Source organism: Hippopotamus amphibius, chromosome 5 (assembly GCF_030028045.1).
Source record: "Hippopotamus amphibius kiboko isolate mHipAmp2 chromosome 5, mHipAmp2.hap2, whole genome shotgun sequence".
Classification (NCBI taxonomy): domain Eukaryota; kingdom Metazoa; phylum Chordata; class Mammalia; order Artiodactyla; family Hippopotamidae; genus Hippopotamus; species Hippopotamus amphibius.
In genome coordinates this window covers 15,356,727-15,372,224 of record NC_080190.1, presented here as the reverse complement: position 1 = coordinate 15,372,224, position 15,498 = coordinate 15,356,727, and the positions used below count along the sequence as shown (strand labels likewise).

Here is a 15,498-nt window from a genome sequence, read left to right as displayed (position 1 = left end):
ATACAGGCAAGGCATTTAAGTCAAGGCTGGTGCTTAAAACTCCCTGCTGACTCAGACAATCCAGCACCAGGGTGTGGACCGTGTCTCCTGCTCCCTGCCCTCTGCCCACCACGTGCTGAGGTCCCAAGTCTGAAATGCAGACATGTGAAAACTCAGTGATTCTCAGACTTGGCCACTCAGCCAAAGAGGTCCTGACATAATAGTTCTAGGATGAAGCCTGGGCATCAGGAATTTTATTTTATTTTTTATTTTTATTTTTTTTGTTCAGAGCTTAGGAATTTTAAAACACTCTCCAAGTGCTTCTAACATGCAGCCAGGATTGAGAACCACCGTGGTAATTAACCCTGGGGAACGTCCAATGGCCAAAAATCATGGCTCCCGACAGCATCTGCTCCAGGACCAGCCCTGGATGACAGCTCCCTCATTCTTGCTTCCCACCAGCGGAATCTGTAGAGGCGGGGAAAGGTTTTCAAAGGCGTTCCACACAGTTTCCTGCCCATGCATTATCTCCACCGTTCCCACAACAGACCCAGCAGGCATCATGCACCCCTTTCACAGACCAGGCAAGGAAAGCTTAGGTGGAGCTGACCTGCAGTCTTTGGGCTCCAAAGCCACTTTGCTCTTCCAGCCCTCAGCGCCTCTAGCATACATCTCCACCAAGAGCAGGACTGGGAGTCATTTGCAATAAAAGGAATGCAGCAAGGGAGGTCGGTGGGATGAACTGGGAGATTGCAGTTGACATATAGAAGCTCATGTGTATGAAACAGATAACTAATTAAAAAATTTTATTTAAAAAGAAAAAAGAACACAGCCAGGATTTGCAGAGCCACTGCGGTGGGGCCAGGGTCATTGCTGAGCAGTGTTTGCTCTTCTTGGTCCTCTCCTTGGCTCACCCCGCTCTCCTGGTGATGCCCAGACCCAGGTGGGAGGCGATCGCGCCCTGCCACAAGCTGCTCATTCATTAAAGCCCTGGTTCCTCCCTGCCATTCTAATTATGCGCAGCAATAATAAAGAAGCTTTCTCCCTCACCAAAGAGGCCTATTTATGCGATGAGAACATTTCGCCCCCACAAGATTGAGTCGTCATTCAAAGCCTTGTTGGAATCAAAATCGCGTCTCTTCAAGGACTGGCTGAGCCCCACCCGCCTCCCCCTCCAGCTTCCACCCACTCCTGAGCATCCGCGTCTCTAGAAGCGCCACTGCCCTGTGGAGGGGGCAGGATGTGCATGCCACTCCCCACTGGTGTGCCCTGTCACAGCTTGCTGACTGAGAGTCACTCGACACACAGTAGGACATTTATTGAGCACCTACTATGTGCCCTTCCTATGAATATGCAAATGAAAGGCATAGCCCCTGCCCCTGTTGGGAGAAAATGGATTCAGAGAAAGAGCACACGCTTTTAGGCTCTGTGACTGATACACACCCCAACTCCAGCATTCATTGGCTGGGCAAAGCTATCAAATTTCTCAAAGGCCTCAATTCCCTCATCAACAAAATGGGGTTATAATAACACCAACCCCATAGGGCTGTTGCAGGAATCAGAGGGATATTCGCATATAAAACTGGAATGAACACTAGCTGGGATTACCAATGGTTAGTACCAAAGGCTTCAGAGCACACAGGCAGGATCTCATCCAGACGGAGGAGTCCAGGAGGACATCCTGAGAAGTGATACCTGAGCTGAGTTTTGAAGGATACGCAGGAGTTTGCTAGAGAAAGTGAGGGTGTTCCAGACGGGGGAACTGCACAAGGGCCACAGGAGATGACAGGGCTCTGGGAAACGCAGGAGACGGTGTGGGAAACATGCACAGGGGTGCATCATGGTACACAGCTGCAAGGCAGGTGTGGACATGGAAGTGGATTCCGTGGCCACGGCCCTAACTAGTGATACCCAGAGCATCACTTTGACTTTTTCTTGACTCCTTTGGGAACCACAACCAGCACCCTTCCACGTCCATCCATAGTTTGGTGGCCCTAGGAAACCAGGGCAGCCGCACTCCATTAATCATGTGCTCATTCACCCAGACGCTCAATACAGTTCCCTGAGGGCCCCGCATGTGCTGGGAGACCACCTCCTAACCCCCACTCACCCTGTTTCTAGCTGTGCCACGCTGGCCTGGCGGCTTTCTCCTCAGTGAAATGGGGGTAAAAGTGCCCCCTCATAGAGCCATTCATCCAATAACAAAGGTGATCAGGGCTAAATGAGATAATTCAATATTCTCAGATTTTAGTATATACTAAGCCCTCAATAAACATCACAATTTTTAAAATATTTTATTTATTTATTTATTTATTTATTTATTTATTTATTTATTTATTTATTTATTTATTTATTCTGGCTGTGCCGCATGGCATGGGGGCACTTACTTCCCTGAGCAGGGATAGACCCCACACCCCCTGCAGTGGAAGTGCAGAGTCGTAACCATTGGACAGCCAGGGAAGTCCCACATCACAATTTAAAATGTTTATTTTTGTTACGATTATTTGCCAGGATGGTAAGAATCCCATGTCCAAAGCCCAAAGCACCACCTCCGGACGGTATCCCCCACCCAGGCAAAACCCCTGCCTGCTCTGCCTCTCCCTACCCTCCCCCCACCCTGGAGCAAATGACCTGGTTTCCACTGCCCACACCTAGCCCTGACGCAGTCACCATAGGAGCTAGCCCAGCCTGAGCGACCCCAGCACCCCCATCTCATCCTTCTAGGGCTCAAGTGTCAACCAACTCAGGTCTTGGTGGGGGCAGGATTGAAGGTCATTTCAGCCTTTTCGGTCCAAAGCTCCAGGGGTTAAAGGGTGGCCCTTCTGATTTTATAAATTAACTAATTTAAATGTTCTATTAAGGAAATTCGCAAACACATACAAAGTACATGGAATAGTAATGAACCATCATGTACCCACCATTCAGCTTCAAAGACAACCAACCTGCCATTCTCATTTCACGGGCACCTCCCCCACTCCCCACCTCACCCCCAATGGATTTATTGGGGAAAGTTTTATGGCCAGCCCTTCTAGCATACCCCACCACCTGGGCTCCCACTGCTCACACGTCCCAACACACTTTGATGTCTCTGGCACCAAGAGAATCCTTGAAATAATCCCCTAAGGAATAATCATTTTTATGTCCCCAGTAGAATGGTAATCACTGGCCCATAGGGGCTATACCGAATGGCGGTGAAGGGCTGGAGCCCTGGAATCAGACGGCCTGGGTCCAAATCAATACTCACTAGATGTGTGACCTTGGATAGGTCATTCAACCTATGTTTAGATTTCTTACCCAGTAAAAGGGCAATGCTGGTAACAGGCTTCTTGTGTGGCTTTAAAAAATAAAATAATGCATGTTCATTGCCCAGCACAGAGTACGCAATGAGAAAACCTTAGAAATAGATGTGTTAGGTGGTGGGTGAGCAGGCTCTGCTCCTATGAGATACTATTAATATCTCTCATTCTATAGATGAAGGGATGGAGGCCAGAGAGATGCAGTGAGCTGCCAGGGACAGCCTGCTCTGTATCCCAAGTCCATGTGCCTGGAATTGACACAGCATGCCTTGAACCACAGAGCACTGGAAGTGAAGAAACACTCTAGAATAGACACAGGCAGCAGTGGCAGGCGGCCCAGCACACCCAGCACGTCTCCCCATTCCGGATGGGGAGCTCTCAGCCTGAGGAGAGACAACTACACAGTGCCCGTGTGTGTGTGTGTGTGTGTGTGTGTGTGTGTGTGTGTGTGTATGTGTGTGCAAGGTAGGGGTGCTGAATTCCATTTTATCAAAAGGGAGGGGGGAGAAGGCTGTTGGATATCTCTGCTCACTCTTCTGATTTGACAAATCCTATGGCCAGCCTTGCACTGGATACAGCCACCCACTATTCTAGCATGAGAGGCAAGAAACTGGTTCACTAACTTAAGCTTTTGCAATCCTTAGTGGTTCTGATGTCCCTCCCTATCATCCCCCCTTTTTTTCCCCCTACTTAAGGGAAAAGGGTGGGGAAAAGATAAATCAATCCAGTTGCTGAGTGATGTTCAGACAAAGAGCCTCCAGCCCATTGCCCGAGTTTGCCAGCTGAGTAAGGGCAGGGGAGGGGGGGGGCAGATTCGGGATGCTGTGCTTGGGGCCCGCCTGGGCTCTCCGCGTCCCTCCCAGGAGTGAGCCTTGTCAGGATGTCCCCCTCCCCCCAGCACTCCCCCACCACTGCAATGCCGCGTGGGGAGGCACCTCCCAGATCCGCAGGAACAATGGGCTTGGGAGGGGGCAGGTGCTGCTCGGAGCGCAGCAGAGGGCGGGGGGACGCGGCTACAGACAGCAAGACTGTGAGCACACTTCTCGTGGTGCTTGTGCTGTCACCTGAATCAGTTTCCCCAGCTCTGATGGGGTCCCCTCAGAGCCGAGCGCTCCTTTCCTGGATGAATTTCCCTTACGCCCCAGGCATTTTAATTTCATCCGCGCTAGGAGGAAGCCTCCGGGCCACGCTCCCCTCCGGCAGCTGCTCCTGCCAAGGCCCTGCAGGTCCTGGACGCGCGGCATCCTCCGTGCGCCCAACTTTCCCCACTTGGGACCCACAATCCTGGCCAGCGTCCCCTCTGCTGGCGAAAGCCATGATTTATAGCCCTGGGCTTCAAGAGCTGCCCCTCCTCTCTCCTCTGCTCCCAGGTCCTGTCTCGCTTCTTACCCGCCCTCCCCCCACTTTCTGAGCCCGAACCACGCTTCCCAAAGAAAGCGGCCCGGCACATTTACGAAATGCGAGCCTCTGTCCTCTGCACTGGACGCCGTCTCCTCCCCACAAGCCGGGCAAGAGGGGACAGTGAAGCTCCCGCCCCTTCCCTCCTCCCCAGCCCAGAGAATCCCCGGGGACGGGCGGGGATGGAGAGTGGGATGCAGTTCGGCCCGGAGCTACATCCCCTACTCCGGGTGCGTCTGTCCGGCCTCGGCGGGGTGAGAGAACAGGTCCAAATCTCTGACTCCCCTGGTTCCCACCCCCGCCTCGCTGAGTCACGAAAATGAGCCGCTGGGGATACCGGGTCACCCCGAGGCCGGCCGTTTAAATGGCCAGCGCGGGCGTCCCCGCATAGCACACAGGGGATGGACATGGGGGACGGTTCTCACCCAGACGCGCACTGGGCCCCGCAGGAGGCGACATCCCGCGGCGGGGCCAGTGGGATGTCCGGGCAGGGGCTGCGGTCCCCGCCGCAGTGTCCGCACCCCAGCTGGGAGTGGAGCATGTGACCGGTGGGCCACCTCTGGCCCCCTGGACTCCCGGCCCCTCTGCGGCGCTGACCCCTGCCCTGCCCGGTAGGGAAGGATGGGGCGGGGGCGCCTACTTTCCTGCGGCCCGCGAGGGGGATGCGGGGCGCCGGGCCGAGCGCGCCTCACCCCTCCCCGGCCCGCCCCGCGGCGCCGCAGCCGCAGGACCCGCGCCCTGCGCTCACCTCGGGGCCCCGAGTCGCTGCCGCCGGCCTCCTTGTCCGCCATGGTCGCGCAGCCCCCGCCCGCGAGAGGAGCCCCCGGCGCAGCGCCCGTGCCCGTGCAGGTAGGTGCCTGTGCGTGTTCTCGGCGGCGCTCGGGCCGGGTCTGAGCCGCCGGGTAGCGGGGGCACTGCTCTGACGCGGCCGCCGCCGCAGCTCGGGCTCCTCCCCGCGCTCCTCCCGGGCCCGCCCAGCGCCCCGCGCCCCGCGCCCCGCCCCGCCCAGCCGGCCCGCCGGGGAAGGAAGGCGCGGCGACCGGCGCAGGCGGAGAGCCCGAGGTCCTCCCGCCCCGACCCGCCGCGCCTAGCCGGGCCCTCCCTCTCCCGGGCTCGCCCCTTAAGCGGCCGCGCCCGGGTTGGTGGCGAGGCCCCGGCGCGGTGGCTCGCGGGCCGGCCGGACGCAGACGCGCGCGGGGCGCTCGGATGGGCGAGCGGCGGGGGCAGGATTTGAGGCCCCCTCGGCCCCGCTGCGGGTCTGGCCTTTGGAACCTCAGGGGACTGAAGCCCTGCAGCAAGCACCGCCCATGCACCCACGGTCCAGAGGATGCCCGCTCAGCTTATTTGCCTCCCCCGGGGTCCCAGAGGAGCGGTCAAGGACCCGGGCAAAGGCGGAACCCGGCGCCGCCAGCGCTCAGGCCGCAAACCGAAGACCTGCGTGGGGGCCGTGCTCTGGGCACCGCCGCGGGCATCCGCCTCCGGGCCGCCTGCCGGACTCCATGGCAACTCGGGACCCGGGAAGCGCTTGCTGCGGAGGCTGCGTGGAGCCTTCCATATATGGGCTCTCACCCGGGCCCTCCTTACAAGTCTGAGAATAACGATATTAATAATTCAGGGCTTCGGAGGTCAGTGATTCATTCTCCCTGTCCTCTGGCTGCACCACACACGTGCCATGGGCACCTGTTCGGTCCTGGCCAGGTGGCTTCTGAGTCCGGTGTGCAAAGAGGGAATGAGGGCCGCGATGAGATTCTAATGACCACAGTTACTGGATCCTTCCCCTGTGCCTGACGCTATGCTAAGTGCTTAAGAGCCTTATTTCATTTTCTCTGAATAACTCTTAGAGGTGGGGACTAGACCTCTGCATTTTGCAGATAAGGAAACTGAGGTTTGAGGGTGTTAAGTGATGATTCCAAGAACACACACAGCAAGTAAGTGCCCAGACTGGAATCCCCACCCAGGTCAAAACCACCAGCTTTCCCTCCACCTTGAGATGGGCCAGAACTCCCAAAGGGCACTCAGGGGAGGCCTAATCAAGCAGCCCATTTATGGAAGAGGGGGTGGGCAGAGGACTGCAGGGAGAGTCCAGAGACCAGGGTCCGCTCAGAAGGTAATGGTAGGGTGACGAGTTAAAAGGATGAACTTGTCTATCTGCCTGCATTAAAAATCCCAAATGTACAGTCTCTGACTGTGTGTGAGACCATGGACAAGTTATTTAACCTCTCTGAGCCTCAATATTTTCATCTCTGAAATGGGTACAACAGGAGAACCCACTTCCTAAAACCCATCTAGTCCTAAAAAGGACTAGATGAGATGATGCATGTAATATGTTTCACTTGGGGTCTGGTGCATGATAAGCAGTCCAACAAGTATTAGATATCATTAAGTTATAAGCTTTTTTTTTTAAATCAGACAATGGCCAGTTGGGCAGGGCAGTGGGCAGTAGGGGCATATGGAAGGGGGGCTCCCAAACTGGAAAACAGTGTCTTCCCACAGTGCACTCTCTTCCTACCAAGAGGGCTTACTTGCTGAGACAATGACCCACCAGCTCAGAGGCAGACCCAAGAGATAGTCTGGAGTCCAAGAGTATGCAGCACCCAAACGCAGGTAAGAAGAAGGGCTGAGGCAGCTCTCCGGGTGACAACCTGGATGAGCAGGCTCAGGATAAAGAGTAGAAGGGCCATCGCTGGCCCTGCATCAACCCTACAGCTGCCTTCCCAGTTCTGCTCATATGTCCCCATTGCGTGAAGATGGCCGGGCTGAGGCTCCCTGGGTTGGAATATGAGAGGACAGGGACAGCCACCAGCACTCTGTTCACTGAGCATCAGTATCACATGGACACATGCTTAGGCAGTGATGCCAGAAAGAGCTTTCTATTAAACATTGTTCTGATTGAGTCTCTCTTGTGCTCGAAACCATCCTGGGCTTCCCTCACCTACAGGAAAAAGCCCTGACTCTTTAGAGAGACATTCAATACATTTCAAAATACTAGTGAGCCCAACCTTCCTCTTCTGTAGTCTTTTTCCCAAGAAGCCTTTCCTCCACCAGCCTTCCTTGGCCATGGTCACAAGCTGCCTCTATCTCCAGGTTAGGCACCCCCTTCCCTTCCCTCTTCCACCTGCCCACATCCAGACATCCTTCAAGGCCCCAGTCCAAATCCATCAGCCCCAGGAAATTTAGGACACCACCCCCCACCCCCAGGCTACCCATGGTATTCTACATACTCACATACCTCTCTTTTTCTCCTCCCTCTACACTGTCTGCTACCCAGGCAGCACTCAGGAAGCTCTATCTATCTATCTGCAGGGATGCCCACCTCCATACCCAGGGCTGGACCTTCCTCCGGGGCTCCAGACCTCCTGAGAGTCTGTCTCCTCAGGGTGCCTCCCAGGCCCTTCCCACTCAACCAAAGCTCAGTTCATCCTCTGCTGCCCTCCCTTCTGGGTGCCAGGTCTCAGTAAAGGCAGCACCACCCATCAGTCGCCAAGCCACACACCTGGGCATCAGTTTTCAATGCTCTTGCTGCATCCATCCAAGTTTAGTCAATGTCAAAGTCAAGTGTTGCCCAGTTGACCTCGGAAATCTCATCTCTGTCCTCAAGGCCACCTCCTTGTCCAGGCCCCATCATCTCTCACTGCCTACTGGCTTGCAGGGCCCCCTCACTGGTTGGACCCCTGGCTCCTATCCAGCCCCCTCAGTCCACTCTTTGGGAATCTGGTCTGCCCTGCCCACCTCTCCAGCTCCGTGTCTCCCCTATGACTTCTTTCAACCCCTTCTGCCCATCCCTGTCTCTCTTATTCCGGGATTTCAAAAACCTTAAAATACATTTGAGGTTTGGACCACTCCTCCCCTCATCCTGCCACCACCAGCAACCTGGAGAACTCAGCATGGATCTCACTGATCCAGGAAGCCTTCTCTGCACCCCCATTCTGGCCTGGGTGCCCATCCTCAGTGTCCTCATGGCACCCCATCCCTACCCACCAGGATCCTGACCCCCAGGGTTAAGACATTGGCCTTGGAAGCCTATCAGAACGAGCAGGAACCCCACAGCCCCCACCCTCCTGCCACCTGCTGTGGAAAGGCCCTGGGCGCCATCTGCCCTCTCCGCTGACCCCCAGCTGCAGTGACAGGAGAGCATGTGAGGTGGATGGTTGATGACACACAGGCCCTGCTGTGGGCAGAGAGCAGACAGTTTTGATTTTCAGGGAGCACGAAAGGCGAGGCACACTCTGCCTTGGGTTTGCCCTCATGGCTTTAATAATCATCACAGTAATTAAGAATCGCCCCGGTGAGCACAGCCTCGGTAAGCCTGGTGCTGGGACGGTCTACACGCACCATCTCACCTAATTGTCATGGTGGCCCTCGCCGTTTTACAGGAGAGGACATGGAAGCACACAGAGGTTGAGACAGCTGTTCGGCTTCCTCAGGCCATTAGCAGCTGGAATTCAAGGCCAGGCCTGTCCCCTGTCACTGAACATCAGGAAGGGCTCCCTCTGTCCTCCTTCAATGCCCATGGTCTCTTCCCCAACAGCTGCCAGGATGAGATCATGTCACCCTCCTGCTGCTATCAGATCCTACGTGATCTGGCCTCCTGATGCCTCCTGAGCACTCCTTCAACTTTCCCCTCTGTCAAGCTGAAACACACAGGTCACCCAGCGGAACGTGCCAAATCTGGACCCACCTCAGGGCCTCTGCTCTCGTTGGTCACATTCCCCAAGAGAATCACGGGCCTTGCTCCCTCACTTACTTCGGGAACTGCCACCTTCCCAGACCATTCCATCTAAGGCTGCTGCCTCCTGCCCGCGAGGAAGGAAGCTTCTGAGGATAGGCACTCGAACTGCGGTGCTCACCTCTCTATCCCCGTGACCAGAACAGTGCCTGGCATGTGGCAGACACTCAATAAATGCTTGATGGTGGAGGCACTGATTCAGCCAGCGAAACCAGAACACAGCAGGCTCTGCCCAGCTGGAAGGACCAAGCCCGCCATCGTGAGGTTACACTGACTCCCGGGGGCTCTCTTGGCCATTTCAGAGCATGTCCAGATTTGTGGGAGGTTCCTGGCAGCACGTCCCCTCCAGCTCCTCTCCAAAGACTCCTCCTCACAGTGCTCCCTGTGGATACCTCACAGCACCCTCCATACAACTTCTTCTCTACCCTCTGGGCCACTGGGGCAGTGAGGATGCCCCCACCCCACCAGTACCAATTTCAGATCTCAGTTGGACACGAGTCCCAAAAAGAGACCCAGGCCAGAGCCAAGTCACCACCTTCCAGTTCCCTCACGCTGGCCACTCCAGCCACATGGGTCTGTCCTCAGATTCCCAAAAAGCCAATGCCTCCACTGGGAGCCCATTCTCCACTCATTTTGCCAGGTAAACGCCTCTTCTCCTCCACATCTCAGCTTAGACATCACTTCTTCCATCAAGCCCTCCAAGACAGCATGAGGCCCTCTTCTTTCCTCTGCACCTGACTTCTCAAACATTCCTATCCTAGCACGTATCACAACTCAGGGGTCAGTATTATTATTACCCCAGTGTACAGATGACAAAACCAAGGCCCAGAAAGGCCACCTAGTTAAGAAGCTGCAGAGCTGAGACTGGAACTCTGAGATGAGAACTCGGATTTTTCCAACTTCTGGCTCCTCATCTCCCCCTCTAGCTGCAGCTCCCCAAGGGTAGGTGGCCACGGCCACATTTGCAGCCCCCAGACTCTGGCATAGTGCCTGGAACAGACAGTTCAATGTTGAAGGAAAACAGCCTCCTCAGCTTCAGTCCCTCATCCTTCTCATCCTCGCTAAGATCCTCTTCACCCACCAGCCCACAGTCAGCTCCCGCCAACAGCCTCCCTCTTGGTTCTTCTGCACAAACAAAAACATACCCTCCCCTTCCAATATCATTTATGCAAATAGAAGCTGGAGCCCAGAGCCCCACCCAGCTAACTACTCCACCAGGCAGCCAGGATACCCTGTCACCTGCACCCACCAGCCACTGTGAGAAGGGCTCAACATACTGGACGGGTAGGGAGTGGGTGGCCAAGGGCGGCAGCTGAGTCCTCAGGCCCCCAGCCCAGACAAAACTGCAGAACACTTGCTGATGGTTCTACTGCTGAGGGCGCTGGTCCTGTGGGCTCATGGGGCACCTGGGACAGGTGAGCTACAACCGGAGGAAGCAGAGTGGAGAAGAGCAGGGGTCAGGGGGTCAGCCAGACCAGGGTCCAAATGTGGGCCGAGCCCCTCCCCACTGCCTTCAGGTGACCCGGGGACACACCTCCCTGGGTCCGTTTCTTCACCTGTAAAAGGCGTTGATAATCATAGGTAGGATGATTATGGGAGAGAACATATTTAATGCACTCAGCATAGGGCCAGGCTACATATGCCACAGTAAATAGGTCTTCTTCTTATTTAATTTGTAAATTTGGATCACAAAAATGCCTGTTCCTTGTGTATTATAAATTATCGAGTGGATCTCAGCAAAATTTTCTTGGCTAGTAGAGACACACAGAAGATATGGGGGTGAGTGGCTTTTTTTTTTTTATCCAAAAAAATTTTTTTTTTAATTTGAGAAACACTGATACTCATCCAAATCTGGGCTTTTATGTGGGATGTTTCCAGTAAAAGCTGCTTTGGACTTTATGATATGCCACCAGAATTTTGCCTATAAACTAAATATCATAAAAGTGACGCCTTTATAACAAGACAAAGATTCATATGAGCAAAGGCAACAGAGAAACATAGAGGGAAAGCCAGGGCATGTGTCAGGTCCTTGACCTGTGACCTTCAGTAGGTTTTAAAAGTCCAACCTCGTAGCCGAATCACTGTGTACAGTTTATACATCCTTTTCCCTTGAATTTCCATCCCATCTGGTGTGAATCAGCCCCCTCCATTAACATTCCAAAACACACTTCACATATACAACATGGGCTGCCGTATGGCTCTTCCAGGAGAAAAATTCAAGGGCCAGAGGAAATTATTTCTCAAGATATTACAATCACTACGATCTGCAATGTAAACTTTAGAAATGTCTGCTCAGGTAATGAAGGGTTATCCAAATATTTTTGGTAAGTATTTTAAACAGGAGAACAAAGTCTGTGGTTACTCTCTCAGCAGTACTCGCAGAACGGCTCAAACCCTGGCCCTGCAGGCTCCTGGTTCATAATAAAATGGAACATTCTGGAAGTCACATCTCAAGGGGGACATTGCAAAATGAAGCAAGGCTCAGAGAAGGAAAATTGAAATGATGGCATGGCCAGGGGAGCTTTCACAAGTGCTGCAATGAAATATAGACTATTAGAGCCAAAAGGTTTTGTGTTATGGAGAAAAACTACTTCTTTCATCTTCTCTAGCTCACAGTCCAGGGCCTGGATCACAGTAGGTGCACGATAAATATTCGTTGAAGAAATGAATGAATGGTCAAATAAATCAATAATGGAGAGGAAACTGGGGCCCTGAGATGCTAAATTTCTTGTTCAAAGTCACACAATTAGTGACAGAGCTGGGGCCAGACTCCAGCCCCCTAACTCCCAGCTCAGCTTAACCCCCACCGCACCCCCACCACCCCACCCGGCGCGAGTTTCCTCTACAAAAGGCCCAGCAAGAGATGGCTCTTTCTGTGATTGATTGGTGATGACTGACTGGGACCCTGGTAGAGGCACTAAGGCCCTTTCAAGCTCTGTGGAAATGAGCACGGTAATGATTAACAATGTCTGTCAGTGTGGATGATGATATCCATATCTTGGTACCTCGACCCCGAGGATCCCTCCTCTCTAACTTTCTAGAATTCTGTAACGGGCAAAGAGCACTCTGCACAGGGCAAAGATAAATCTGAGTGGATCCAGCCACCTGCAGCCCCAAATGCCAGGAAGAGCTCTTAAAAACTCAAATCTCCCTTAATCATGGTGCTGCCTGGTCACCCACACTCCAAGACTGTCTATCGAGTGTGCCCTCTCTGTCTGCACAGTTGTGCATTTACTTGCTGGTGGCAGACTCATTGTCACGGTATTTGCCTGGAAAAGAGGCATGGGCAGCCCTGGGCTGAAAGGAAAGGAGATCCATCAAGTTCCTGAGCTCAGCCAAGTGGGATCTTATTTCTGAGCCTCAGTTTTCTCACCTGTAAAGTGGGGATGTTATATTAGGGGGCTTTTAAATCTTTCCTAAGAGCCCATGAAAAGATGTCCCTCAGTTCTGAAAGCCATAGACCTTCATTTACTCCTTCCACAGATATTTATTGAGATTTTACTATGCACCAGGCACTGTTCTAAGCCTGGAGGGAACAAAAGAGCCAAAATTTATACTCTTGGCCAGCAAGTCTATATCTTTATTTGAGGGAAAGGGTGTCACAAACCCTTTTGGGAAACTGAGAGTTGTGACTTTTCTCCCAAGAACCATGCACAGATTTGTACTCACCTACCCCTCCAAACCACCCCCCTCCCCCCCGCCAACCCCTGCCCCATACAGCTCCAGGGTCTCAACACCCTGAAGCCCAGCCGAGGACCCTTAGATGTCAGATTAAGGGCCAAACGGCAAAGCCTCTGCTGCTTAGCAACCAAACAAAGTGGCAGCTCTTCTGCAGGTGGGCTGGGTGGAGGAGGCTTCGTCAGGAAAGGGCTTGTGATGGCCTGTGCAGGTGAGGGCTCTGGCATCAGACAGGCCTGGGTGACCCGGGGCAAGTTATAGACCTTCTCAGAGCCTCCGCCTCTCACTATAAAATGTGGACAGTGATGGTACCCCCTCACAGGGTAGGAAGGTCGTTGGAGGCAGTACAGGTGGAGGCTCAAACAGTGCCCGGCCCAGAGCCAGCACCCCCCAGGCAGCAGCTGGGGCTGACACCAGCCGAGCCACTGTACCAAGGCTGGCCCTTCCACCTGCACCTCCCTCCAGTCCCAGCCTCAGGGGTTTGCTCAGCCTCGCTCCCTTTATTAGAAAATTCCAGATCCACAGGCTTGAGATGGATTTCCAGTCTGGACAAAGCTCCAGGCCATGTGGGAATAAAGCACAGGCATTTTGACCTAAGTGAGGAGATGCAAGACTGTGGGGTCTTCGAGGACAATGGGGGTTCAGGAAAAAGAAATAGCCTGTGGCTATACACCAGGGGTCCCCAGCCCCCGGGGCGGTTAGGAACTGGGCTGCACAGCAGGAGGTGAGCGGCGGGCAAGGGAGCGGAAACTTCATCTGCTGCTCCCTTCGCTCCCCAATCGCTCGCATTACTGCCTGAACACACCCCACCCCTGTTTGTGGAAAAATTGTCTTCCAAGAAACCGGTCCCTGTTGCCAAGAAGGTTGGAGGCTGATGCTATAAACTATCTTAAGTCCTGTCTTCTTCTCCCTGTCTGCCTTTGGTTTTTACTTCCCTTGGCCTTTTTCCTCATTAACAAATGAGTGATGAGCATCACTGCTCTGCGTCGTCACGCTGCCACAGACCACCTCTTTCATCTCTCATCAGCTTTGGTCCCCGCAGCCCTCCAGCCGCTACTCTTGTGCCCCCTTCAGTCCAGCTTCCTGAAGCCGCCTGAGGGATGGCTGCGTAACTTGTAGAGATCCACCTTTCCTCCAGCCATAACCCCTCCAAAGACCTCCCACTGGAATTAGGATCAAACCTGAACCTGTTTCCCAGGCCTATGAGGCCCTGCAGATGTGGCCTCGTCCACTCTGCCAGCCTCACCCTGGTCATACCCTGTCCCAGTCTCCCACTCCTGGGCCTCTAACCCCATATGACACATTTGCGACAGTTAGAACAAGGAGCCCCTTTCTCAAGACACTCCACTTCCAACTGCTGGAAAACCAGCATAATGTGCTTAGTCAAAATAACACACCCGTTTCATGTGCCAGAAAATGGAAGTAAAAAAATATGCAGACCCAAAACATTTAGGATGCCTCCTGGGACTGATCAGTTCACAACCTGCCTGGACTTCTCTGGTCCTTTAGCAGGCCCAGCTCTTCCTGCCTCACCCTCTGCTGACCTCTGCCCCCACCTCTGCCCCTGCTCTATACCATCCAACTGGCTCACCTTAAAGGTCAGCTCCTCGGAGAAGCCCTCCCTGGCCTCCCCACCTGCTGTTCCGTGTCTTATCACGCCCCCCCACTTCTCCACGGCACGTGCATACTTTAAAGTCATTTTGCTTATTTGTTTACTGTGAGCCTCCCCCGCTAGGCTATAATCTCCATGTAAGCAGTGGTAATAGTGAACATTTATTAAGCACTTTCTGTGTGCTAGACACTGCTAGGCACTTGACTTCCATTGCCTCATTCAAATTTCACCGCAATGCAGAAGAAGGAACTATACTATTATTGTCCCCATTTTACAGACAAGGAAACTGAGGCCCGCCGTGGTTACTCAGGGAGTAAGCAGCAGAGTCAGAATTTGCACGTGGGCAGGCTGAGCTCAGTAGAGTGCCGGGGTCTCTCCTGCATCCCATGGAAAGTGTGCAGGGCTGTGTCCCCACACCTCGCCTGGCACCTGGAACCCAGCAGGTCCTCAAGAGACATGTTGAATGAACAAATCATCGACTTTAGAAGGCAGAATTACAGTTTACAAAGCACCCTCACATCTCGCTTGAATCATAAAGCACTTGGAGGGAGGCGTCACTATTTTCAACAGTTTTAGGATGAGAAAATGGAAGGCCTGGTGAGATCGTGAGTAACCTTGGCTGAGATCATAATTCTAAGGGGCTGCTTTAAGCCATTCATTTATTTTTGTGTTTTATTTAAAAATCATGTGCATGTTTTGCATTCTATTCAATGATATATCTGCATTTGTTCTCTAAACAAAACTAACATCTCAAATTTCTATTACTTGTTTTTAAAATGTCTTATTGTGGAAAATTTCAAGCATTGACA

General features: G+C 53.4%; 1 protein-coding gene across 1 annotated transcript in view; it reads right to left on the bottom strand.

The window, feature by feature from the left end:
* HSPA12A (heat shock protein family A (Hsp70) member 12A) overlaps positions 1–5,595 on the bottom strand; it is a 68,995-nt gene extending 63,400 nt beyond the window's left edge. The window contains exon 1 of the mRNA XM_057737610.1: positions 5,422–5,595. Coding sequence (XP_057593593.1) covers positions 5,422–5,464 — 43 coding nt within the window. The 5' untranslated portion in view covers positions 5,465–5,595. The remainder of the gene's footprint in view (positions 1–5,421) is intronic.
* Positions 5,596–15,498: the final 9,903 nt, after the last annotated feature.